The sequence below is a fragment of the Gracilinanus agilis genome, chromosome 4 (genome assembly GCF_016433145.1).
Source record: "Gracilinanus agilis isolate LMUSP501 chromosome 4, AgileGrace, whole genome shotgun sequence".
Taxonomy (NCBI): Eukaryota; Metazoa; Chordata; class Mammalia; order Didelphimorphia; family Didelphidae; genus Gracilinanus; species Gracilinanus agilis.
This window is the reverse complement of record NC_058133.1, coordinates 236,036,836-236,063,129: the sequence shown is the minus strand read 5'-3', so window position 1 is coordinate 236,063,129 and position 26,294 is coordinate 236,036,836. Positions and strand designations below refer to the sequence as shown.

Sequence of the window (26,294 nt, the reverse complement as noted above, 5' to 3'; positions counted from 1 at the left end):
ACCTGATTCACTCATTTAACAGGATGCCCATCAGAAAGGGGCCCACAGAGCCACGCACTGAGCTAAGGCCATTAGAGAAAACAGAACACATTGACCAGACTCCCACTGAGCGGGCCTCAATAGCAGGCTGCCCTGAAGATTTCCAAGTATGATGATCAAGGAGACCGGGTGACACGAGGGGTCACAGAGGCCAAATCCACATTCCGCCTGCAAAGCCAAGGGAAATTACCTTGGGGATGGCATATGGCCCAGCCTACCTAATTATCTGGGAGGAATTTCTATCCAGCATCCCCTAATCACTATCCATGCTAATCACAACAAATTGAAATTTATCAGCCTCCAACACCCAGAGGCTGCTGGGCATGTTAACAAAAACCAGGACTAAAAACAATATGTTCGACAAAATAAAAATATGGCCTGAAACCCCTTTGCAATAACTGAGCCACTTTCTTTCCTTCTTTCTTTCTCTCTCTCTCTCTCTCTCTCTCTCTCTCTCTCTCTCTTTCTTTCTTTCTTCCTTTCTTTCTTTCTTTCTTTCTAACTCCTCCCTTCTGTCTTAAACTCAAAACTGTATGTTGGTTCTAAGGCATGAGTGCTAAAAATCAAGCAATGGTGGTTAAGTGACTTGCCCAGGGTCACATAGCTAGATAGTATCTGAGGCTAGATTGAAAATCAGCATCTCCCATCTCTAGTCCTGACCCTCAATCTACAGAGTGACCTACTTGCTCCTGACACATTTCTTTGTGCAACATCAAAAAATCATATTACTATCCCCACCAGTCTTTAAATTTGGGAAATCTGTCAGATAGGTAGACACAAGTTTTCTAAGGCTCTGCTTAAACACTTAAACTTTATCACTGGCAACAAATATTGTAAGCTATTTTCCTTATAGTGACAAGCTCACTTTATTTTTGAGAAAATGTCTGGCAAATACAGCAATTTTTTCAAGTAAAAGTGATGTCTCATGGGAAACATGACTTTGTCCCACTCTTAAAGAGTCACACAAGGGCTTTTCCTGGAAAAACCCATCCTCGTTTGGTACTCAGCAGAAGTGCTTTATGAATATTTCACATTTGATGTTGTTCAGTCATTTCTATCATGTCTGACTCCCTTTTGGGAATTTCCTTAGCAAAACTACTGGATTGGTTTGCCTTCTCCAACTTATTATTACAGATGAGGAAACTGAGGCAAGCAAGAATAAGTGACTCAAAGATACATAGCTAGTAAGTGTCTGAGGCCAGATTTGAACTCAATGTTGAATCTTCCTGACTCCAGGCTCAGCACTCAATCCACTGCCCCATGTAGGTACCTCCACATTTGATCTTAACAGAATAATAAAAAGATGTGTACCCAAGGGTACACATTTTGTACAAATTTGACAAAATTAATAACTTCTGTTGCCTCATCAAGGACATCCTTAAAGGAAACCAGTTGTTGTTTTTTTAATCCAGCTCAGTAAAGAGTTTGATGCCACTGCAAGTGAAGGTACAATCATAATTTTATGCTCCATCGCTTATGAACCTTCTATGCAAATATCAGCAAAGTTTTTCCAGGGTAAACGATGAGATTCTTTTGATGTTGGTGTAGCTCACATTTTATTTATAAATTTTATTTATAAATGTTTTCGTATTGCTATTCGTTAGGCATACAGTTTTCTTTCTCTATTTTGTTTCTCTCTGGTCTAGATATATCATGACCCTATTTATATCATAGAAAGAATTTGGTAGGATTCCTTCTTTGCCAATTTTTGCACCATTTGTTTAATATTGGAATTGGAGTTATCTACCACTTTGAATATTTGAACACCACTTGGATTTGTTTCCAAGCATTCATATAAAGGATCTTCTTTGATGCTTTGTGCTGATAACTTAATTCAAGCCAAACAAATCCAGCATATCTATAGATTTATCTATTTTTAAGGCAAAATTACAGTTCTGCAGAGTAGATACTAAGCCATTCTTCATGCTTGCTCCATGTTCATTGGTCGTGTTGCTTCTAAAAACCTTTATTGTATTTTGTGAGAGTCAAAGGGGCAAATGATGTCTTAGCATAATTTTGAAAGTGTTTTTGACCTAGTGAGTCCCCTTTAAAGCATCTCTGAAGCTCACACTTTGAGAACTGTTGACCTAAAGCCAATCAACAAGCATTTATTAAATACTTTGTGCCTTGTGCTGAGGATACAAGTACAAAATGTCAAATAATGTCTGCCCACAGGTAGCTCACATTCTAGAAGAGAAAACAATAAATATTTATAAATAATCAAGAAACCCAGTTTGGCTAGGCTTGGGGAGGAAAAATATATAATGAAGCTTAAAGATTAGGTTGAGGCCTGGTTGTGAAGGGTTTTAAAAGGAGTTTATATTTTGTCTTAGAGGCATATAGGAAGGCACTGGGGTTGACTGAGTAGAGGAACAGAAGAGGACATTGATTTATTAAGCAATGCCTGCCAATTACTGAACATAATTTTACTTTCACCATGTGAAGGATGAACTAGAGTGGCAAGAGACTTGATATAGGGAGGACAGTTAGGTGGCTGCTGAAATTTTCTAAGAGAAGTGATGAGGGCCTGAACCAAGCGGGTAGCTATGTGATCACTGCGTAGAGTCAAGTTTGAGAGATGCGATGGTTAGAAATGGCACCATTTCACAACAGATTGGATATTTGGATTGAGGGATAGTGAAGAATTGAGATAACACTGAGATTGTGAACCTGGAAGAAACAAAGGATGGATTTAGGAGAGAAAGGTAGTAAATCCAGTTTTTTTACATAGGACTTTGAGCTGGCTCCAGGACATCCAGTTTGAAATGTCCAATGGGAGTGGGAGGCTGCACAACTAGTTGTGCAGTGGTTTGCTCAGTGGATAGAGAGCCAAGTCCAGAGATGGGAAGAATCCTCCTAAACCAAGTCCACCATTCTCTATACAATTGCCCAAGTGATTTTCTTAGAGCATAGATAGGACTATCACCCCTCTATTCAACAAACTCCAATAGTTCCCTCTATGGTCAAATATAAACTACTATGCCAGGCATTTAAAGCTCTCCACCACCTGCCATGATGTCTACCCTTACACTCCCCACACTCTATATCAGGGGTTGGCAATGTATGGCTCTTTCTTCAGGAGCCATAAAGTCAATTTTTTTTCAGACACTGTTACAGGAGCGTGCACTGCGAGCACTGTACGGCTCTCACGAAATTACATTTTAAAAAATGTGGCGTTTATGGTTCTCACGGCCAAAAAGGTTGCCGACCCCTGCTCTATATAGTCTAGTCACTGACCTATTTGCTATTCCTTATAAATAACTCCCTCCCCCCCCCCCCCAAGGGGACAGCTGAATGGCTTAGTGGATCGAGAACCAGGCCTATAGAAAGGAAGTCCTAGGTTCAAATCTGGCCTCAGATACTTCCTAGCTATGTGACCCTGGGTAAGTCATTTAACCCTCATTGCCTACCCTTACCACTCTTCAGCCTCAGAACAATACACAGTATTGATTCTAAGATGGTAGGTAAGAGTTTTGAGAGGGGGGGGGGCGGAAGGAAGGTAGGTAGGGTAGGTAAGTAAGTCTAATAGGCATTTATTTCATGATGTGAGACTGAAGCTCAGGAGAGATACTGGAGCTGCATATATAGATTTGAAATAATCTGCATAGCTGATAGTCAAATCCAAGGGAATTGATGAGGTCTTATACCTAAAGCAAAACCTTGACGAACAGGTACTTTAGGGATACATTATTTGGGTGATGAGCCAGCAAAGGAGAAGGAAAGTAGGAATCAGACAGGCGGGAGGAGAACCAGGAGAGCATAGTGTCATGAATATCCAGAAAGGAAGAGTATAAAGGAAGAGAAGGTTGTTCAGCAGTGTCAGAGCAGGCAGGTCCTGAAGGATAAGACCTGAGAAAAAAATTATCATATTTAGCAACTATATAAAGAGAACAATTTAAGATGAATGGCAAGGATGGATTCTTCAAATAATGCTTAGTTTTTCAGACTCCATCTGTTGTAGTCACACAGAAGAGAAAATGGGCCCCTTTCAGTTCATATCTCAAGGAGAGATAGAGCCTCTTTTAACATGTCTCTCAAAGAGAGGCCAAGGACCCCTTTTAGTATGTCCTTACTGGAGGCATATTTTCCTCCCATGTCAGCTGCAATGCCCTATTAAGGTGTTAGGACTTCCCTAAGAAGGGGCCCAAAATTCAGACCCTCCACCCACCTCAAATGAGGATGAGCCTAGCCAGCTGGTTAGAAGAAAGCGCCATGTTTGACATTGGCTGTCATTTCTCAGAGATTAAGGAGATTAAGATGCTAATGCCCCTTGATTTGGGATAAAGCAATATCAAGTCATGAAATGTGGTATAATCTGTCAGAAACTCTACATAGCTATAGAATAAACAAGCTGAGGCTGGATTTACTCTTTGGGTTCAAAGTAGTGCTGGAAAGCCTTCTAAAGTTGCTATCAGTGAATTGTGATGAAGGGAATGGGACTCCTCCAAACTTCAGCAGCCTGTTCCCCTCTGCTTGTTTTTGGATATTTGGGGGCTAGAGCCATCATTTAGAATTGGTTGACTTAATGATTCATCTTAACTCCTTCCATGCCACTCTTTCTTTCCCCTTCTATATGCCCCCCCCACACTCTTAATCTCCTTCCCTAACACACACACACACACACACACACACACACACACACACACACACACACACATAAACACATGTGCATGAGTGCTAGATCATAAACTTAGAGCTGGAAAAGTCATTAGAGGTTATCTAGTCCAATTCCTTTATTTTGTTCCTGAGGAGACAAGATCAAGAAAGGTTAAGTGACTTGTTCAGAGTCACACAGCCATTATATTCTGATCACATGAGAAGCATTAGTTGCATAGTGGTTAGCACAGCTGCCTTCCAAACAACTGACCTGAGTTTGATTCCCAGCCACTCAACATTTTTTTTTCCCCATTAAATTGTTAGTTTCTTGATGGCAGGGACTACCTTTGATCTTTTTGTCTTCCCAGTTCTTAGCACAATGGCTGGCACATTGTAGGTATTTAATAAATGTTTATTAATTGATGATAGTGTTTATGGGCGGCTTCCTGACTATCCACCATTCTGTCCATCACTCCATGTAAAGCAGGGATTTGAACGCAGGTCTTTTAACTCCAAATCCAAAACTCATACATACTCAGTGAAGTTTGTAGAAAATAAATCTTGAGCTCCATATGAAACATGTATTATTAATGTGATTTGAAGATACAGTGGAAAGAACACTGACTCCATTGAATTAGAACCTGAGTTGAAATCTTTATTCTGCTTATTTGTCTTTGAACAAGCTCCACCTTTTCTGGGCCTCAGTTTCCTCATCTGTACAATGAATGGGTTTTACCAGATAGCCTCTGAAGCCTCTTTCAGGTTTAGACCTAGGATTCTGTGATCGGTGACTTGAAGTCAGAAGACCTAGCTAGTTAAATTAGCTCAAGTTAAATTAGCTGTGTTTAAGTCACTTAAAGTTTTTGATATTCAGTTTTCTCATTTTAAAAATGAGAGTACTAATACTACTACATACATACATACATCATAGGATTGTTATGAGGAACATGTTCTATAAGTTACATAGTTTTTTAATTTTTTTTTAAACCTGCATACTATTGATAACTGATACTGTTGATTTCAGTGGGGTAGGCTAGGTAGCACAGGAGATACAACATTGAATTTTGAATCAGAAAGATTTATCATAAGAATTAGCAATAACTTAATTTGGAGGGGCAGTATGTCCAAGGGAGTGGTCTCCTAGAGACTTCATTCTCCCTCTTGCTCCTTCAAATAATTTCACATTTAATAACCATTTAGCTAATTAGCATCAGCAGCTTATGGGATTTGGATGCCCAAGAGGTGGCCTTGGAGACCCCTTGGTCTGGTTTGACAAACAGCTTTATTATTGCTCTAGAGTTTAATGTCCATGGTGCCTTTTGGCCCAAAGTACTGGCTTCCTGGTGGTCCCAGAGTTGTTAAGGCTGTATAACTACTCAGATTATTCTATCTTGAGTCCTGCAGAGAATTTGAAGGCTGAGTTGAATTGGCTTTCTGGCTCCTTATCTGATATGCATTTTTGCTGGGGGGAAGTAGAGGAGTCATTCTGACTATTAGAATGGGAGGTCGAAAGGGGCAAGTCACTGAGGGAATGAAGTTAGCTTGGGTCTGTAGTTTGTCTTCTCCCCTCATAGGACACATGGGGAGGAAGGGTTTTATTTCTGAATGTGTCTGGGAAAACTTTTTAGCAGTTAAAACTATTCAGAAGTACAATGAATTGTCTCAGGACGTAGTAAGTTTCTGGTCACTGGAGATCTTCATGTGAAGGACAAGTAATCCCTTAGCAGACATTGTATAGATAGGGTTTATGTTCAGGTACAGGTTGAACTAGGTTTCATTCAATAAACATAAAGCACCAGATATTCAAACACATCAGTGAAATTGTCCCTGGCCTCAAATAATTTACCTTAAATAGTCCCTCTGAGGTCCACTTTAGTTGTGACATTTTGTGATTTGAGATTCCAAAGGATTGGTGTAATGGAGCCAGTAAATTCTTTCTTAAATGTCTATGAGAGTCTAGGAAACATTGACTTCAATCACTTGTTTCCTGGATATCGTAAATAGGAAAATTTAGGCTTGTTATAAGGAAAAACTTCAGATTACAACCATTCAGAAGTCTTCTCTCACTAAAAGTCTTCAGGGCTAGAGATCATGATGAATAAAGATTAAACAAAGGCTGCTAGATTTGAAAATTAAGAGATCTTTAGGAACATTGGAGGGAACAATTTCAATTGAATGATGAGGTCAGAAACCAGATTGCAGAGTTTAAAATTGCATGCAAAGGGAGGAAGTAGAAGCATGAATCCCCACAGGTGACTCTTGGAGTCCTTAATTTCTTTGAGGACTCAACTCAGATACTAGTTTCCTGATTTCCTGATTTCCCCAGTGGCTTGTGCTCTCCTCCCCCAAATTACCTATTATTTCTTTGAAAATATTGGGTATTCAATCTCTTTTTTAGATAGTAAGTCCTTCAAGGGCAAGACCTATTTCGTTTTGTTTTTTTTTTTATATCGCCAGAGCTTAGCAGAGTGCCTAGTGCAGAATAAATACTTGTAGATTAATGCACCCAGATTCACTTAGTGATTATCCAGTATATTTTCTGCCTTCTTGAACCATGCCAGCTTCCCAGCAGATCAGTTACATTTACAGGTCCTGGTCAACTTCTTTCTTTAGTTGTCTGCATTAGCATTCTTTTTCTTAAATGATTCATTAACTTAATTAAAGTAATCTACAGATTTCGTGTTATCTTACTCTATCCTCACAATAGTCTTGTGAAAAAGACAAACCAGGTCTCATTATTTTCATTTTATAGATGAAGCTGAAAGTAATATTTTTTCAAAAAAAAAATTCTAATTTTTCAATACTTTTTCAAGCTTACCCAGCTAGTTAATGGCAGAACCAAGACTTAAAACTTCGCTTACTATACTGTCAGTAATCTTAATCCTACAAGCATTGTCTCTTCAGTGACAAGTTACCAGAAAACCAAAAGTGTATATAGTATACAGTGTCACATGCAGATGGGGTAGTTAGTGGATTTGAATTTTGCTGACACTAGTTTCCTATGAGAGTTCTGATTCTTGGGTTACTAAAAGTAGTTCAATGGAGAAGTATTAAAAGACAACAATTGAAGGCATTGACTAAGAATATTATAGTGCTGATATTATTAAGACAAACTAAGCTGAATGCCAAGGCAAAGGTCCTATTCTCACATTGAATAACACACAGAGACTATTAGTCTTTAGAGCGGTGATGGCCAACCTTTTGAGCTTGGTATGTCAAAATTCACCAAAAAACTGAGTATAACTCGGGTGGTGTGTTACTTTGAGAAAAAAAAACACCATAATTTCACAATATTTATATTTTAAATAATGAAAATGTATAATTGTAATATATAACTATATTTAATAAACCAAAAACTAATTATTTCATTTACCTGCTTAGTGACTTCTTTGTTCATCTGTCAGTCGGTTTCTTTGGTTGGTCTTGATATTATTTAACTTGTGTGGGGTGCTGTGAACTAAGATAAGTGAGAGGGAGAGGGGATTCTTTAACTAACCTGCCTATTAGTGACTTTTTGTTGCTGGATTTCATTGGCTAATGAAAATTCAACTACACTACAGTTGTTTCATCCTTAGCATGTGGCCCCATACTTCTCGTATGCGGCCTCATGTCATAGAAAATGGCTACACATGTCAGTGCTGACATGTGTGTCATAGGTTTGCCATCAGGGCTTTAGATGGGCAAATTTTGTGCCCAAGCAAGGGACATGAACAAAAATTGGTCCTCAATTTAGTTGGTAAAGAGAGCTATAGATGGAGCAGATATTTGCTTGGGATGCAGCCATTAAAAGGAGAAAGCTGATAGATTTCTAATAGGTAATAGCTAATAAGTTTCTAAATTTATTACCCACTGAGTGCTAAACTCAGCTATTTCTCTCTTGCTAAAAAATTGCAAGAACTGTCAAAACCTCTAAATTTTACCACCTTGGGACAGCTTCTCAGTTGCCCTGCTTTAGTTGTAGTTTGTCCTCATTGGAGAGAGAGCAGTACTGGGATGTTTGTGGTTTAACCTCCTTCCTTATGGAATAGCTTTTCATGTTTGCCAAATGAATAAAGATCATTAAGGAGACAGAGTGTTATTTTTAAAGTGCAGGAAATCAAAAGGAGATATCAAGAACAGAAGTATAGGGAAAAGAGACTCAAGGCTTAATCCTGCTACTTGTTGTGTATTTGATTTGGTCAAGTCTTTTCTCTTCTTAGAGCCGGTTTTCTTTTATATTAAAGGAATGGGTGGAACTAAATGATTTGTAAGGTTCCTTCACATTTGAAGTTTTATGATGTAGTGGGCACAGTAGTCCCTTATGTTGATTTTAAAGACAAAACTCAGAAATCTTTGTCTAAAAAAACTTCCTTTGTTGAAGCCAGAAACTGTGGCTAAGTGTGAACTTGCTCCCCTCAAAGTCTGCCAAGTCAATTCATCCAACAGCTGATCCTCTTCTTGAGATGTCATAGAACCAGATGTACATTTTGCTTCCCATGAGACTGATCCCACAAGCAGTAGAATATGTTCTTTTCTTTTTTTAGTAATACTTTTTTCTTCTAGTTATATGAAAAACAACTTTTAACATTTATTTTCTGACATTTTAAATTCTAGATTCTCTCCTTTCCTCCCCTCTCCAATGTCCCCTCCCTGAAACAGTAATTTATTATAGCCTAATCATGCACAATCACATGAAACATAGTTCAGTGTATTTATCCTGTTGTATAAGACATATTTTTTTTAAATCTCACCAAAAAAATAAAGTGAAAAATAGAATGTTTCAATGTGCATTGAGAGTCTATTAGTTCTTCCTCTGGAGATAGATAGCATTTTTCATCATGAGTCCTTTGGCATTATCTTGCCTAGCCCTTACCTCTTCTGCCTCGGAACCAACACATAGTATTTTTTTACATCAATACTCATTAGGAAAGTTGGTCTATAGTTTTCTTTCTCTGTTTTTGCTCTTCTGGATTTAGGTAGGAGCACCATATTTTTGTCGTAAAAGAGATTTGGTAGGACTCCTGTGCCTATTTTTCTAAGTATTCTATTTCTTCTTCAGTTAATTTGGGCAATTTATATTTTTGTAAATATTCATCCATTTTGTTTAGATGATCACCAGATTTACTAGTATACCATTGGACCGAAAAAGCTCCTAATAATTGCTTTAATTTTCTTTTTTATTGGTGGTCAATCCACCCTTTTCATTTTTAGTATAGTAATTTGAATTTCTTTATTTTTTATCCAAATTAACCAATGACTTTATTTTATTGCTCTTTATTGATAGAACCAGTTCTTACTCTTATTAGCTAGTCCTATGGTTTTGTTGCTCTTAATTTTATTCATTTCTCCTTTGGTTTTTCAGGATTTTCAATTTGGTGTTTAATTGAAGATATTTTATTTTTTAATAATCTAAGTTTTAATATTATTCATTTATTCGCTCCTTCTTTATTTTTATTGATGTAAGCATTTAGAGATATAAATTTTCTCCTAGGTATTACTTTGAACGCATCCCATACATTTTGGTATGTTGTTTCATTATTGTCATTATCTTTAATGATATTGATTATTTTTGTGATTTGTTCTTTCAGCTACTTATTCTTTAGGGTAAGATTATTTAGTTTCTAATTAATTTCTAATCTATCTTTCCATAGCCTTTTATCAAATGTAATTTTTTGCATTACAGTCTAAAAAGGATGCATTTAATATTCTTCCTTTTTTGCATTTAGTTGTTAGATTTTGTGCCCTAATACAAAACTGTGTAGGTGCCATGTATTATTGAGAAAAAAGGTATATTCCTTTTTATTCTCATTCAATTTTCTCCATAGTTCTATCCTATCTAACTTTTCCAAAATTCTGTTAGCCTCCTCAATTTCTTTCTTATTTATTTTTGGTTAGATTTATCTAGTTCTGAGAGGGTAAAGTTGAGGTCCCCTACCAGTATAGTTTTGTTGTCTATTTCCTCCTGTAACTTATTTATCTTCTTTTAAAAACTGGATGTTATACCATTTTGTGTGTATTTATGTTTAGTATTGATATTATTTCATTGTGAATGGGACAGTGTAAGATGTAGTTTGATTTATTCTCTTTGAATGAGATGTTTTTCTTTTTGCTTTGTCTGTGATTATGATTGCTACTCCTGCTTTTTTTTTTTAACTTCAGCTGAACCACAAAAGATTTTGCTCTCCAACACCTCTCCTTTAGTTTGTGTGTGTCTCCCTGCTTCAAATGTATTTCTAGTAAATGAGATATTGTAGGACTCTGGTTCTTAATCCACTTTTGTTTTATGGGTTAAGTTCATTCCATTCATATTCAGTTACAATTACTGTGTATTTCCTTCTATTCTCTTTACCTCCTATTTATCCATCTCTTTTTCTTTTCATCCTTTCCCTCATCACAAGTGTTTTGCTTCTGACTATTGTCTCTTTCAGTTTTCCTTCACTTCTGTCAGTCCCCTCTCCCTTTCTTTTATTCCCTCCCCTTCTACTTCAAGTATCTTTCTCTCCACTATAATAACTCTTGTGCCTCTTCACATGAGATAATTTATCAACATTCTACATTTCGTTCCATGTTTTATTAAATAGCCATTTTTTCCCTCTGAAGGATTATACTCAGTTTCTTTTGGTTAATGATTCTTGGTTATAATCATATTTCCTTTGCCTTCTAGAATGCCATATTCTAAGTCCTCTGATCCTTTAATGTAGCAGCTACTAAATTCTATGTAATCATGACTGTGGCTCCACAATATTTGAATTGCTGCTTTCTGGCCAATTGTAGTATTTTCTCCTTGGCCTGGGGGCTCTGGAATTTGTATATAATATTCCTGAGAGTTTTTACTTTAAGATCTCTTTCAGTAGAAAATAAATGTATTCTTTCCATTTCTATGTCTTTCTGAATCTGTTTTCCAGATCAGTTGTTTTTACAATGAGATATTTCAGATTTTCTTCTTTTTCCTCCTCCTCCTCCTCTTCCTCCATTTCTTGATGTCTCATGGAATCATTAGTTTCCACTTGACAATTCTAATTTTTTAAAGAATCATTTCCTTCATTTAGGTTTTGTGTGGCCTTTTCAATTTGACAAATTCTACTTTTTAAGGTTTTCTTTGGTGAATTTTTGCATATATTTTTCCATTCTTTGAATTTCTTTTACTAAGATGTTGACTTTTTTCATGATTTTATTTCTGTCATTTCTTTACCATTTTTCTTCTATCCCTTTTATAGGACTATGCTGGGATCTGAAGTAGGTGGGGTAGGGAGGGCCTGACTGCCATACTGACCTGCAGTGGTGAGGCTTGCTGCTTGCCTAGGTGCTGCCCATGCTGGATTGTGCTCCATTCCTACCCCAGTGAGACAAACCTTTCCTGCTGATCTTCTAAGTTGTCTTGGCATGGAAAATTGTTTCACCTCATGCTCATGTTGGTTCTGTTGTTCCAGAATTCATTTTCAGACTTTTAAAATAATTGTTTGAAGGTGAATTTGGGAAAGCTCATGGAATTCCTGCCTTATTCTGCCATCTTGGATCTACCCTCAATAGGATATGTTCTAATTTAATTATGCTTGGAAAGAATTGTAGGGACAGGTGAGGAGGTGGGGAAAATACTTTGGCAAAAATCACAGAAAGTCCTTGGGCCCTCTAGAGGTTTGTTAAGAGTATTGCTCATTAGAAGAATATAGGAGAAATTCAATAATTCTGTTGTGTGAGGTGATGGGAATACAATCAGAATACAATCCTTGCTCTTAAGAAATTTAAATTCACTGGGGAATATGACACATACACAGAGAAGTAAATATAAAATGATTTCGAATGGTCTTAGGAAACCATTAACAAATTGGGAGGATAAAGAAAGGCCTGGTAGGAAGTATGATATATAAGCTGCATCTTGAAGGAAGCTAGGGATTCCAAAAATCAGAAGTGAGGAGGAAAATCATTCCAGGTCTTGGAGAAAAAGCCTATGCAAAGGCCTTGGAGGCAGATGGATCTTCACATACAGAATATAGAGAAGAAGCCTGTTTGATTATAGAATACACAAGAGGGAGTTACATACATTCTCAGCCTGAAAGCAAGAAGAAGTAAGATAAGATACACAATTTTATTAATGAAATTCTTCCCTTTGTTTGCGAAAGACAGTAAACTGTGGGCAGTAACATCACAAGGATATATGTACATGTATGTGTATATATCTGGGTCTGTGTATATATATATATATATATATATGAATATACATCTCTACAAAATGTGTATCTATGTATTTGTATTTCTGTGTCTTATGTTAGGGCTGAAGGTTGTCTTCTCTAGTGAAGTTTCATGAAAGCCCCAACCCAAGGAAGGTATCAGGAGACCCCCGCCCCCCCCCCCCCGCCCATTTTCCTTTGCTTCAACTTAGAACTTTATAAATATTCTAAAATATTTTCTATTTCCTCCTTTTTATTTTATTAGGCAGGAAGTTCCCTAAGGGCTGGACAGTATGTCCTTTTTTATCCCAAACATTGCAAATTGGGGGTGGGGTTAGTATGAACTATTTCATTAAGTGACTGTATCCTAGTATTCCTATGTTGAGGATGGAAGACTGAGGTTCAAATAGTATAAATGGCAGCATCATTGTTAAAGAGTCCCCAAACCCTATTCAAATCAATGCTTACGCATTTCACTCATGAAATTCAGAAACAGACGGAATCTTAGCAGTTATCAGTCTCCATTTTATAAATAAAGAAACTAAGAAAGAGCAGCTGGGCAGTTTAGTCAAAAGAAAGTGAGACTGAGAGATGGGAGGTCCTGGGTTCAAATCTGGCCTCAGATACTTTTAGGTTGGTGACCCCAGGCAAGTCACTTAACCCCAGTTGCCTACCTCTTACCACTCTTCTACCTTGGAACTGATATCCAGTATCTATTCTATTAGATATTAGAAGATAAGGATTAGGAAGGAAGGAAAAAAAGAAAGATGTAGAGAAATGAATGGGTCACCCAAATAAACAGTAGCAGACTTGAGATCCAAACCCAGGTTCTCTGACTCTAAAGCCAGTGAGTGTTCTTTCTAATATACTATGGTAACCTCATTTATTTGGAATCGTGTGTGGTTTTAACACAAATTTATTTTTAGGAAATGAGATAGTGTATATGAAATTAATAATTGTTCAGCCCAACTTCAAAAGGGGAATTTATTATGTGTCCACTTTTTATCAGGTACACTTTATAAATATCTCATTTTCATCCTCACAATAGTCCTGAGTGGTAGGTGCTATTATATTGTTCTCACTTTACAGTGGAAAAAAACTGAAGCAGACAGAGGCTAAGTGACTTGCCCAGGGCTGGACTAATGGGCAGAGAAGGAATCTGTTTTGTGTAGTAGCTGAGGCCTCTTAATTTATTTCCTTTTTGGTACTTGCCTGTAGGAGATACATATTTGTAAGTGAAAATTTAAATGAGTAAGATGTATGATAAGAATCAGTTTTCATTTGTAGGAGAACTAAAACTTCCTAAATGGATGTGTAAGGAATGGGGTTTCTTATATTTTTGTGTTCTTAAATTTTATTTACTTGTTTGTTACTATGTAATTGGAAAATCTTGAACCTTGGGCTTCATCTCCCAGAATCCTTTTCCCTTCCTCCACATAGCATCCTTGTGTCTTGTTTATAAGTTGTGTGTAACCCCACCCTCTCGTTCTCTTCTCTCACAACCATGGCTGGGTTAGCCTCCTTTTTACTCTAGCTTTTTATTTTCTTTTACTTCAAATTATTATTAATAAATCTTGTTAAATATAATACTTGGAGATATTGTATATTAATTTTTAATCTTACAAAGTCAATATTAATGGATCTCATTCAATATAATACTTGGAGTATTTAGATATTAATTTTTAATCTCACATTACATATGAATACCCAGTTAACCCCCTCCTTTACATACTGGTCATTCTTCAAACAAAATTCTGTTCCTGTATATAATGTTCTCTTGATTCTGCTCATTTCATTTTTATAATTTCTTTTAGGTGTTTCCATGTTTTTCCAAAATTAACCTGTTTGTCATTTCTTATGGCTCAGTTGTATTCCATCATAATCATATGCTATAGCTTGTCTAGCCATTCCCCTATTGATGGGCATCCCTTCAGTTTCTAGTTCTTTGCTATATATATATTTAAATGATTATTCCAAAGCACAAACTATTCTCAGCAGGATATCTGGTTTGATTTGAGTTTGAAGTGACCAGCTAGCAAAGGGAAAAGCTAGAGCTGGGGCTATGGCTCTTTTTTTTTTTTTTTTTTTTTAATCAGATTCTCAATTTCACTTCCTGGAGGGTACCCAGAATACCCTTCAGCCCTTTTTAAGGGAGGGGAGGGAGATTTCAGAGGGCTGAGCCTTTTCATTGACATGGCTTGGCCAAGGGTGCTGGTAAAGTAGGATCAAGGGAGATTCAAGGGGAGATATGAAGCCTTGAGCCAAGGGGCCAGCTCCAGATTCTGAGGAAAATCTCTCCCAGACCCACTGACATATGGAAACAATTTTCAATCATGTGGGTCAGATCTGAACCACTGCCCCCAGAAAAGGGCTCAGGAATCAGACCCCCAAAAAGCCAAATGATCTTAAGCCAGATGTAGTTTTCTTTCTTTGTTTATATAAAGATGGTAGAAATCCAAGGAATAGTATTGGTGGGGGAATGGGGGAGGAGGGGAGAAGAATAGAGCAAAAGCATAAACCCTGAAGTCTTCCAGAGCTAGGCCTGACAGCCCAGAATGAACATAAAGTCTCCCCTCCTCCAATACATTTTATTGTTCCCTTAGGCTGGGGAGGCATAGAGACCATGAGTAGCCTGGGTGCTCTCGACTATTTCTTTTTTCAAAGGGTGAATGGTGGGCTGAAAGAGTAATAAGAACTTTAAAGGCTTACAAGGTTCTCTCCATACATTATTTTGTTTGGTCTTTGCAATAACTATGAAGGTAGGCACATCCAAATAAATTTGTGCCTGCACGTAACCATATTTATTTCTTGGATGGAAGTGATAAATCCACTTGTCCCACTTTTATTCTCAACTCCTCTCCCCATTCCTTCCAACAAGAGAGCCTTGATATAGAGAGCTGGCCTCAGTTCTAGGAAGTCCTGTCCTACTTCATACACAGCCTGGCTTTGTGACCTGGGGCAAAGTCACTTATAACCTTCCATTTTCCAGGCAGCTCTTTTATACTCAAAAGGGCAGGGAAGGTACTACTTTGAACTGTCAGAATTTCTTCATGCAAGTTTTCTGTATGTGTAATCACTGGTCCAATCTCCATCTCCTATTCTTGCCAAGTTTTAGGCAAGCTTGTGTGTGTGTGTGTGTGTGTGTGTGTGTGCGCGTGTGCGCGTGTGTGTGTGTGTGTGTGTGTGTGTGTGTGTGTGTGTGTGTGCAAATTAGCAAGACCCTGGGGCCTGTAAGAGGGAAATTTAGTTACTTTATAGATATATATTTAAAACGTGGCCGCCAGGAATCAACAGTTCAGATTGATTCCGTAATTAAATCAGGCCCAAGTCAGCATCAGGTTGAGGCAAGTTTATTTACAATCAGGAAGGTAAAAGTATAGGAATAAAGAGAAAGGGAGAGGCTAGTCCAGGCCTGGTTAGGCCTGGACGAGAGAAAAGGTTAAAAGGCTAAATAAATGAAGCTGCAAGCCTCAAGGCCTAGCAACCAGATAGGCTGGTGCCGGCTTAAGGCTTAAGCAGCCTAGGTAGGCCAAGGAAGTCAGCCTAACTTACCCACGTGACAATACAGAGTAGAAGCTGCCTGAGGTCTCAAGGGAGGTCCATCAGCACCAAGTACAGGGCGGGAACTCCCTCCACAGGAAGTAACCAACATACTTAAAGAGATAGTGTCCACCTCTAATTCAAGTGGACAAATGGCAGTCTCTACACTGATTTGGACTGCCCAAAGGGCAGTCCCTTGTTCTTGATTTGTTACTTATTGTCACGTGTGGGTAACTTGTCTCCCCTCCCCACTAAGGAAGGTGAGGAATTACATCATTTCTAGGGCTAGGATGAGTAGATTTTTGACTATGAATGGCTAGAGTTAATTCTATTTACACAGGCCCAGCTTTCAGGGCTGGGTTTTTCACCAACCATTCTACTTTTTAAGTTAGCTTAGGAAGCAAAAACAAAAAACACTTCATCTTAAAACTTCTAAAATGGCTTTTTGTTTGTGAAAATGCCTTAATCCCCAAGTTGTATCTAAAGACTGTTCAATGGTTAATACCCGGAGTACCAGTGTTTCTTGAGGAAGCTGTTTTTCATACCAGAGAACTGATTAAGTGCTGATAAACAACCCACCACATCCGGAACAGCCCAGGTGGCAGCCAAGCATCCAGCTCATCTCTAGACTAAAACATGTGTGATCTATATTACACAGGGAACAGAAAGATGGGAGAAGGAAAAGGTCACCAAGCCTATACACACATCCCCCAGCCTCTCAAAACCACCCACCCCTTGTACTTTTCAACTAAGACCCTGAGGTGCCGGGGGTTTATGTCTGCCGGAGGTTTGGGGAAGACACAGGAAAAGAAAGTGACAGAACATCCTGTGTGGTCTCTCCCCTTTAAACTTTTCTAAAGGGAACTGTGAGGCCCTGAATCAACAGTGAGGGTAGAGCAAAGGAAGATCATTGGCTAGGAGGGCTGTGGAAGGGAAATTAGAATATGAGTAAAAGCTGGAAAAGGAAGACCCATAAAATCAATACAGCAAATATATTTAAGTGCCTACTCTATATGATATCATGGAATCATGGATAGAGGTGTAGGTTTAATTCTTACTGCTGTAGGATTTAAATTAATATCCAACACTCCAGGAATTATATTTTATAGAGTTTATTAATAATCACTTGAAGTAGAAGGAATAAAAAGGAAATATAAGTTAAAAAAACCTAATTTTGTTAAAAATATAAGGCCACATGAATAGATTCTCCTGATACTCACCTCACATTACCTTCTCCAAACCAGATCAAGAGAGCATGAGGCGGGACTATACAAAATTTATAACCTCCCTAGTCAACACATAACATGAGGAGAGTGGGGTGCTGGGAATCGTATTTTTTAGGATAACAGATTTTAATTACATACCTCTGACACAAACTAAGCATGTGACCATGGGCAGGTAAAATTTTCCAGTTTTACTAAATTACAGAGAAGTTGTCAGTATACATCGGTGGAGGGAGTTTGCACACTGAGAATTCCCTACAATGACATCACAAGTCCATGCCTTTTTTTGGGGGGTTGCGGGGAGCAAAGTACTGTGCTAAATTCTAGACATTCAGAAAACAAAGTTGCCCCCTCGAGTTGACACTGTCCTAGAGCAGATTATAATCTGTACATGGTAATTTAATAGGGTAATTGGAAAAAAGGAAAGAGCACCAACAATTAGGGGGTTTCAGGGAAATATTCAGAGAGGAAGTAGCTCCTCAAGTGAGCCTTAAAGTAAAATGAGGGGGTTGAAGTAGATGTCCCTTGAAGTCTCTTCCAGCTCCTCCAAAGCAGTCATCTGATGATTCTGAGAGGGGGTGGCAAGGAGGTAGAAAAGGATCCAGGTGTGGAGAGCAGCTTGTGGGGTAAAAAGCCAGGGTGACCCAGAAATGTTTTGTATTGTTGGCTGAGCTTGGAGGTGGCTCACAGGATAGTAGGGCTGAAGTGAGAGCAGTTTAGGAAAATCTTTCTTTGGTCAAAATATTTTTCTTAGTTTTTGACGCAGATAAAGACTCTGTGTGTGTGTGTGTGTGTGTGGACACATGCACATGTGTCCACACACACATGTGTATTTATGTGTCTTGAGAACTTGAGTACATGAAGTGAGTGTTAGACTGGTGTAGAGGTGAGGTTATAACCCGGGTTCTTTGGTTTTGCTGTGTCCTGGGTGAGGCTGGCAAGTGGATAGTGGAGCCTCACTGAAGTCCTGATGTTGACACCTTTCTGCTTGCTCCTATGTTTCTTTTCTATTTGGGGGGCAAGGGGAGTGGATGTGAATTGAGAAAATGTCAAATTTTTTAAAACTTTTTCTTTTTTTAAATATTAGCCAGCCTCCAGCTTCTGATCTACAGACCACAGTGGTTTGGGGTTATTTCTAGAAGGCTATCTCACATCTTACTTGTCTTACAAGCTCTCTTTCTCGAACTCTCTGTTCCAGCCAAGTTGGGCTACTTGCTATTCCTGGCTGTCCTACAATTTCCTTCTGCCTTGAATTTGGGAAAGTCATCTCTTCCATGGCTGGGATATATTTCCCATCCTTTCCCTGCTTGTTGAAATATTTATCTTTCTAAAAAAACTTAGCTATTTAAATATCTCTTCCATGAAGCCTTCCCTGTTTTCTCTCCTTCCCCACCCCTTCAGGTGATAGTAATGTCTTCTTCCTCCTATTTCTAATAAGACTTCGGACTTTTCCTTTTGTATTTGTCACATTGTACATTTTATCAAATTATCAATGTGAAGTTATCTTTCCTTCTGTTCTGGGTGAAGTTCAGTTGAGGCCAGATCAGTGATTCAGGTTTGGTATTAGAATCAATGAAATACCCATAGTCCATATAAAAGAATTACTTAATTAATTATTAATTAAGTGCTGATAAACAATCTACCACATCAGAACAGCTTGAAGCTCAGGTGGCAGACAAACATAAAAGTAAGTTTACTTAAAATGAGGGACCAAAAAGAGTATGATTGCTAAATCAAATAGACACCACTTTCCTTCTATATCTATATTCAGCTAGACAACATTGAGTCAGAAGAATACTCAGGACTCTCCTGGGAACCAACTCAAGCAATAAGGAAGTCACTTTAGTGGTTCAAGACTTGGGGCGTCTCTGCAACCTTAAACAGAAACCAGTCCAGACTACATCAAACAGATACTACTCCTGCCACACTCTCAGACCCTCAAATTAAATCAAGAGCTCTTTGAAGGTGGTTTTACATGTTTGTTTGTTTGGTTTTTTTATCTTCATATTTTTAGGACTTAACAGCATCTTATACAGAGTTAGCATTTATTATTTGTTAAAATGAGTATCACAGACATATTGGTCATAAAGCACCCTTGGAAATAACCCCATAGGTATGTAATAAACTTATGCTGAAAAGAGCTTTGGGCTTGCATTCATGTGCTCTCCCATACCCCATGACCTTATGGCCCAATAAGCAGAGATCATCTGTTCCTTGGTAAAGGAACAGCATGCATGTGCCTTCTTAGGAATGCATATCCAAATGGGGGAGAAAGCAAGTACATATATAAGTATATGTAGAATAAATAATGAAAAGAATAAATATGAAATAATTAAATACAAGTTGGTTGGGGGCGCTATTACTAGCAGTTAGAATAATCAGGAAAAGCACAACTCCCCTCTCCTCTCAAATGGATCATCCCCTAGTTGCCAGAATTCTTAGTTAGAGTAATAATGCTGAAAAATAAGGAAAATTAATTCTACTGCCAGGGATCTTGACAAGCTAGAACAAAGGAATTCAGAAGGACTAAATATTAGGTCAGTGAGTTTAAAAAAAAACTTGCGAATATGGGTTTGTCTGAAAAAGATATGAGGATTTTATTGACCTGCAAGTTTAATCTGTGTGCAATGTTAAGTAGCAGTTCGAAAATCTAATTTGGTTCTGAACTGCACTGAAGCATTTTCCTTGACTTACTTTACAAGAGTAAAAAAGAAATGGGGACAGTTAGGTGCCATAGTAGATAGAGTGCCAGGCCTGGAAACGGGAGGTCTTCTGTTAAAAAATGGCTTTATGCACTTTTTAGCTATGAGATCCTGGACAAGTCACTTAACCCCATTTGCCTAGCCTTAGTAAGCCCTTCTGTCTTAGAGTTGTTACTAAGACAGAAAGTAAGGATTTAGGGGAAAAAAAAAAAAAAAAAAAGAGTAAAGAGGAAATGATTTCACTGGGCCTTATCAGATTTCATCTTTAGAATTTGTCTTCAGTTGGGGGTGGGGTGGTGATCATAGCTTAAGAAAGGTACTGCTAAGCATTCAGAAAAGAACAATTTAATTAATTAAACTAATAATGGGCCTTGAGACTGTTATTTGACTATCATTTGAAGGAATGTGGGATCTTTAGCCTGAAAAAAGAAGACTTATTCACAACCTCATAAATTGGAGGAACAAATTAGACTTGTTCTTTTCAATCCTAGAGGGCAGAGCAATGGCTAAAATTTATAAAAGGAAATTCGGTCTGGATATCATTTGAAACTTCCTAACAGAGCTGTCCAAAAATGAAATGGGCTGCTTCAAGAAATTCTCTCATCTTGAAAATCTTCCAAAAGAAGCTAGATGGCCACTTATAAAGATGTTACAGTGGAGGTCTTCTGGGTATGGGTTGGACTAACTGGACATTAACCACCCATTTCTCAAATTCTGTAATTTGGTAATTTTTTGCTTCTTTTTATCAGTGGTACTTAAATGAGGGCTGGCCTGTGAGTAGGAGGAAGTTCACAATATTGGAAAGAGGTAAGGGTAGCATTAACAGAACTCTCCCTCAGCAATACAATGATCCAGATCAATTCTGAAGGACTTATGACAAAGAATGCTGTCCACCTTCAGAGAAAGAATTGCTGGAGTTGGAATGCAGATCAAATTATTTGTGTTTTTATTTTGAGGTTTTAGTTTTATATGAGTATTCTTTTATTTTCTTTTATTATTATTTTTTAAACCCTTACCTTCCAACTTGGAGTCAATACTGTGTATTTGCTCCAAGGCAGAAGAGTGGGAAGGACTAGGCAATGGGGGTCAAGTGACTTGCCCAGGGTCACACAGCTGGGAAGTGTCTGAGGTCAGATTTGGACCTAGGACCTCCCATCTCTGGGCCTGGCTTTCAATCCACTGAGCTACCCTGCTGCCCCCATGAGTATTCTTTTAGAACAATGAGCAATATGGAAATGTTTTGCATGATAATACATGTATAACTCAGATCAAATTGCCTACTATCTCTGGGAACGATTTGGATCTTACAACTTTAGAATAGGTATGTGGAAAATTATTATTGCATGTAATTAGGGAAATAAAACATCTTTTTAAAAAAAGAATCAACAGAACTTGGTAAAGAGTTGTCTATATGGAATGAGTGTAAATGAGAGGTCAGGGATAACAAAGAGCTTTCAAACTAGGGTGAATGGAAGGATGGTAGTAGTCTTGAGTGAAGGAGGGAAATTTGAAAGAGGAGTGTTCTTTAGGGGAAAGATAATGAGTTCTGTTTTAGATATATGAAATTTCATGTATCCAGTTCTAAATGTCTAATACAGTAAATAATCTGAGACTAGAACCCAGACAAGAAATCACATTTGCAGCTGTATACCAGTTGGTAGCTTGGAAAACTCTCTGTTTCTTCTAATCCAGTGTCTGGTTTTCTTGTCTTACCTTTGCATTTTTTCCTCATTAATGGGAAATTTATGGCAAGCAGATCCACCTCCCCACTTGACTCTCTGGACTTCTTCTTTCTATCTTGAAAAAAAAATCTCCACCCTGAAGCACTGCTCTCCTGATCAGGCGATTACCTTCCTGTAGAATCCTAGCCATGCTTTACTTCATTTTTTTCCTCATTTGACTATCTGAATAAATTCTTATCCTCTGCTAGCCTTTCCTCTACCCCATCAATTTTAGCTCCTTTTTTATGTGCTGTCTTTCACCATTAGAATTTAAGCTCCCTTGAGGATCAGGGTCGTCTTGGTTACTGTGTTTGTATCCTCATTGTTTTGTGCAATGCCTGGCACATATTAATAAATGATTCATCTATCTATCTATCTATCTATCTATCTATCTATCTATCTATCTATCTATCTATCTATCTCCATTGTGTAATTAGAATTTTCTCCACAGAACTCTCTTTCCCAGCCTCCCATTTTCATTCTCACATTACATTCTTACGCTTTCAAGATAAAGTTGTGGATATAGCTCTACACGCGCGCGCTCGCTCTCTCTCTCTCTCTCTCTCTCTCTCTCTTCTCTCTCTCTCTCTCTTTCTCTTTCTCTCTCTCTTTCTAGGAAAGATGGCTTTGGAGGTTGGGTGAGAAGACTTTCTAATTTTGTTCTTCTACTTCGAGTGATTAATAAACTTTATAAAATGTAACACTTAGAGATATTGGATATTAATTTAAATTTTACACCATCTAATTTCCTTCTGCTGTTTCCTTTGATAAGTCCTAATGACAACAAGCACTGTTTCAACCTGTTGTTTTTTTTAAACCCTTACCTTTTGTCTCAGAATCAATACTGAGTTTCAGTTCCAAGGCAGAAGGATGTTAAGAGTCAGGCAATCACGATTAAGTGACTTGTTTAGGGTCAAACATCTAGGAAATATGAGGCCAGATATGAGACAAATAGTGGTGGGAGGATAATTTTGGCAACATGCAAAAATGAAGGTCCTTCATTACAGCAACTAGAATGAGGACTTTTCAAGAGTTTTAAAATGAGACTTGATTCATTTCTGTTACCCATTTCAGTTCTTCATTTGCTAGCAAATAAGTGATTGTGTGGTAACCCATTCTACACTAGAGAGAAAAAGGAAAACTCTTCCATAGGCAGAATAAACAAAAGAGGATTTGTTAAAGGACATTCTGTGCAGTCATAAAACCTTTGGGGGTTTGGAAATGGGAAGAGAGATAGTATAGGTCCCCTAAATCTTCATCTAATTGAGGGGGTATGGGTGTGAATGTGTGTAGAGGGGAAACCTGAAAATCGTTTCCCAGCTCTCCCTTTTCATGTAGAAAAAGTCCTTCTGTGTTTTGGGATGCTAATTTAAGAGGCTGGTGTTACCTTTTGCTTTTTCTTTGAGATCTACACTTTTGAATCTTTGAGCACAGTAACTACTTAAGGGAAATGAGAAAATGAGATTGAACTGTTTCCCTCTTTACTCAAAATTGGGTAACAAGGGTGGGCATTTTTTATGATATGAGGTCCTTGGAACCCAGAGGAAGACAAATATGCTATTATTGTGGGAAAAGGGAGACTTTCTCAGATGTTTTAAAGAGTAAAAGCAAAAGTTAGCAAGAAGCATGATACTAGCCAATTGATATAGGCATGAATCTTCTCAGGGAATTCAAGAAGCATTCTGGGAGGATGACTTCAGGTTCTCTCAGATTGAGTCAGATGCCTTTTAGAGGAGAATGTGCTTTTTGCCTCTTAGTATTCTACGTGACAATGCTAATTCAGATTCTTTCAGGATAAGGGACTTTACTTCTAATATACCAAGACCCTAACAAAGGTAAGGGATTGGTTAATTATTACTAGAAATGTATAAATTTATATATGCATCTATATGCTCTGTAGCAAGCAGTATTGATCCTTTACATTTCCTAGAAGAATAACCAGCATTTGCAGTTATTAAATTTTAAGAAGCAAACTAATGTTTTTATACATAATAACAAAGGTCATAGAGACCATAAACCTGAAATGAATTGCCCAACATTTAAGCTTAGCAAAGAATAATTATTAAAAAATGAAACTACCAGATCAAAGCATTGCTAAGTGTTAATTTCACTGCTTCCTTGTCCTGCTTAACTAAATTTGTTTTTATTCTTTAATTATTTTCACATCATGAATTATAAGGTTACTCTTCAGGGGGCTTCTTTTTGTGCTGCTTGCTCTGGGCACCTAGATTACTAGTTACTCTTATGAATTCTCCTAACAAGACTGACTCTTTTTCTCTGGGCCTACATTTGCCTTTCTAAAACTAGAATGAAATTGACTGTTTAATTTCCTTATTGAAAACCCCTTCTTTTTATAACTTTCTTTTAGAATACAAGGACAATGTTCCCTAAGGTCTCACCGGGGATAGATATATAGCTTCTAGGATATGTAAAAACAAAGTAATTTAAGGATGATAACTCATAGTGACAGAATATAGCAACGAAAGCTACTGTTTTTTTAGTGATTTGTTCAGTGTGAAAAATAGTAAGAACCTACTATTCAAACTACTAAGGGGTTACTTTAAAGGGGATAGGAGCTGGTCCTGATATAAAGAACTTTCTGATAAGGAAATTCTCCATCAGTGAATGAAGGTCTTAATTATTGCTATAAGTATATACATTTGTGTCTGCACATAAATATTTTCCCATCACTTAGACTCTTAGAGAGTTGCCTACTCCACTGAGAGGATATCAGTAAGATAAAGGAGCTGGCCTTGAAGTTGGGAAGAGTGAATTGTCCAGGATCACACAACCAATATGTGTCAGAAATAGAGATTGAGCCCACATCTTCCCAGCTTCAAGGCCAGCTCCTTTATCTTACTGATATCATATTTTATAGGACTATGTTAAAGGCAAAATTCAACTGGAGAAACACAAGATATCTTGAGGTAAATAATGAAAATTTACAAGAATGAATGGGGCTTAGCATGACTAGATTCCAAACCAAACCATAAAGCAATAATCATCAAAGCCGGAGTCAGAAGGACTTGACTTTAATTTTAGCCTAAGATGTTTACTAGGCTGAGTGACCCTTGACAGGTCACTTAATGCCAATTACCTAATTCTTTTGTTTTGTTTTTTTTTTTGCAGAAAAAACTACTTGGTCCTGTTTTAAAAAATAGAAAAGTCATTTGGTGGAACATATTAAGTAATAAAGACCTAGAAATAATGTGTTCTATAAACCAGGACATACACTATTAGACTGAAGAACAACTTATTAGAAAAACTATTGGGAAACCTGGAAAGTTGAACAGATATTACATTTAGACCAACATCTTATACTTTATACCACAATAAGCTCCAAATGGATACTTTGACTTCATTTCAGGATTTATCTTCTTTCTTTTCCCTACCCAAGTCATCTTTTGTAATGAAGAATGAAAAGGAAAGCTGGGGAGGGAAAAGCAAAACTAAATGGTATATCAAATGAATCTGAGAATGTATGTAGTATTTCATACCTATAGTTCCCCACCGCTGCAAAGATGAGAATGAGTACATTTTCTGTTCTCTTTTTTTCAGACCATACTTGGCCATTATAATTATACAATGTTCAGTTCTTTTCTTTGCTCTTTCCTCATTTATATTATTGAATTCACTTTGCATATTTAGTTCATATAACTCTCCTAAGTCTTCTCTGAATTCTTCCATTCTTTCTTTCTTTTTTTAAACCTTTACCTTCTCCATTTTAGTATCAACTCTCACATAAAAAACCCTTGCAGACTAAGCAGTTGGGGTTAAGTGTCTCCCCCATGGTCATACTACTAGGAAGTGTCAGAAACCATATTTGAAACCCAGTTCTCCCAACTCAAGGCCTGGCAGTCTATCCACTGTGCTACCTAGCTGTCCCTTATAGTCATCATTTCTTAAAGTGTTTTAATTATCTTCATGTACATAATTTGTTTGTCCATTTCCTAATCAATGGGCATCTGAGTTTTATTCCTAATGACTCTTTTTTCCTCTCCACAGCCGCAGAGGCAGTTCCTAGCCATACCAGCATCATGGCAGATAACTCTAGAGAAGCTGGGTTAAAGCAAGCCATCCCCCAGAGGAATGAGAAGGCCACCCTTGACTTTGGTTATGTGGGAATCGATGCCATCCTGGAGCAGATGAGGCGGAAAGCCATGAAGCAGGGCTTTGAATTTAACATCATGGTGGTTGGTGCGTCTCATCTTCCTGCTCCCCAACCTGTACCCTTCTCCTCTCTCATTTGCTCTCTCTCTGTCCCTCTCTCTCCCCCACTTTGATTTTGTTTAAGCTGGTTGAGTTTAATAATGCTAATAATTACAA

General features: G+C 37.7%; 1 protein-coding gene across 1 annotated transcript in view; it reads left to right on the top strand.

Annotated features, from left to right (window-relative positions):
- The window catches only part of SEPTIN9 (septin 9), a 211,870-nt gene that overhangs the window by 160,794 nt on the left and 24,782 nt on the right, over nucleotides 1–26,294 (top strand). Inside the window, exon 3 of the mRNA XM_044675977.1 lies at nucleotides 25,974–26,165. Within this exon, the coding sequence (XP_044531912.1) occupies nucleotides 25,974–26,165 (192 nt within the window). The remainder of the gene's footprint in view (nucleotides 1–25,973; nucleotides 26,166–26,294) is intronic.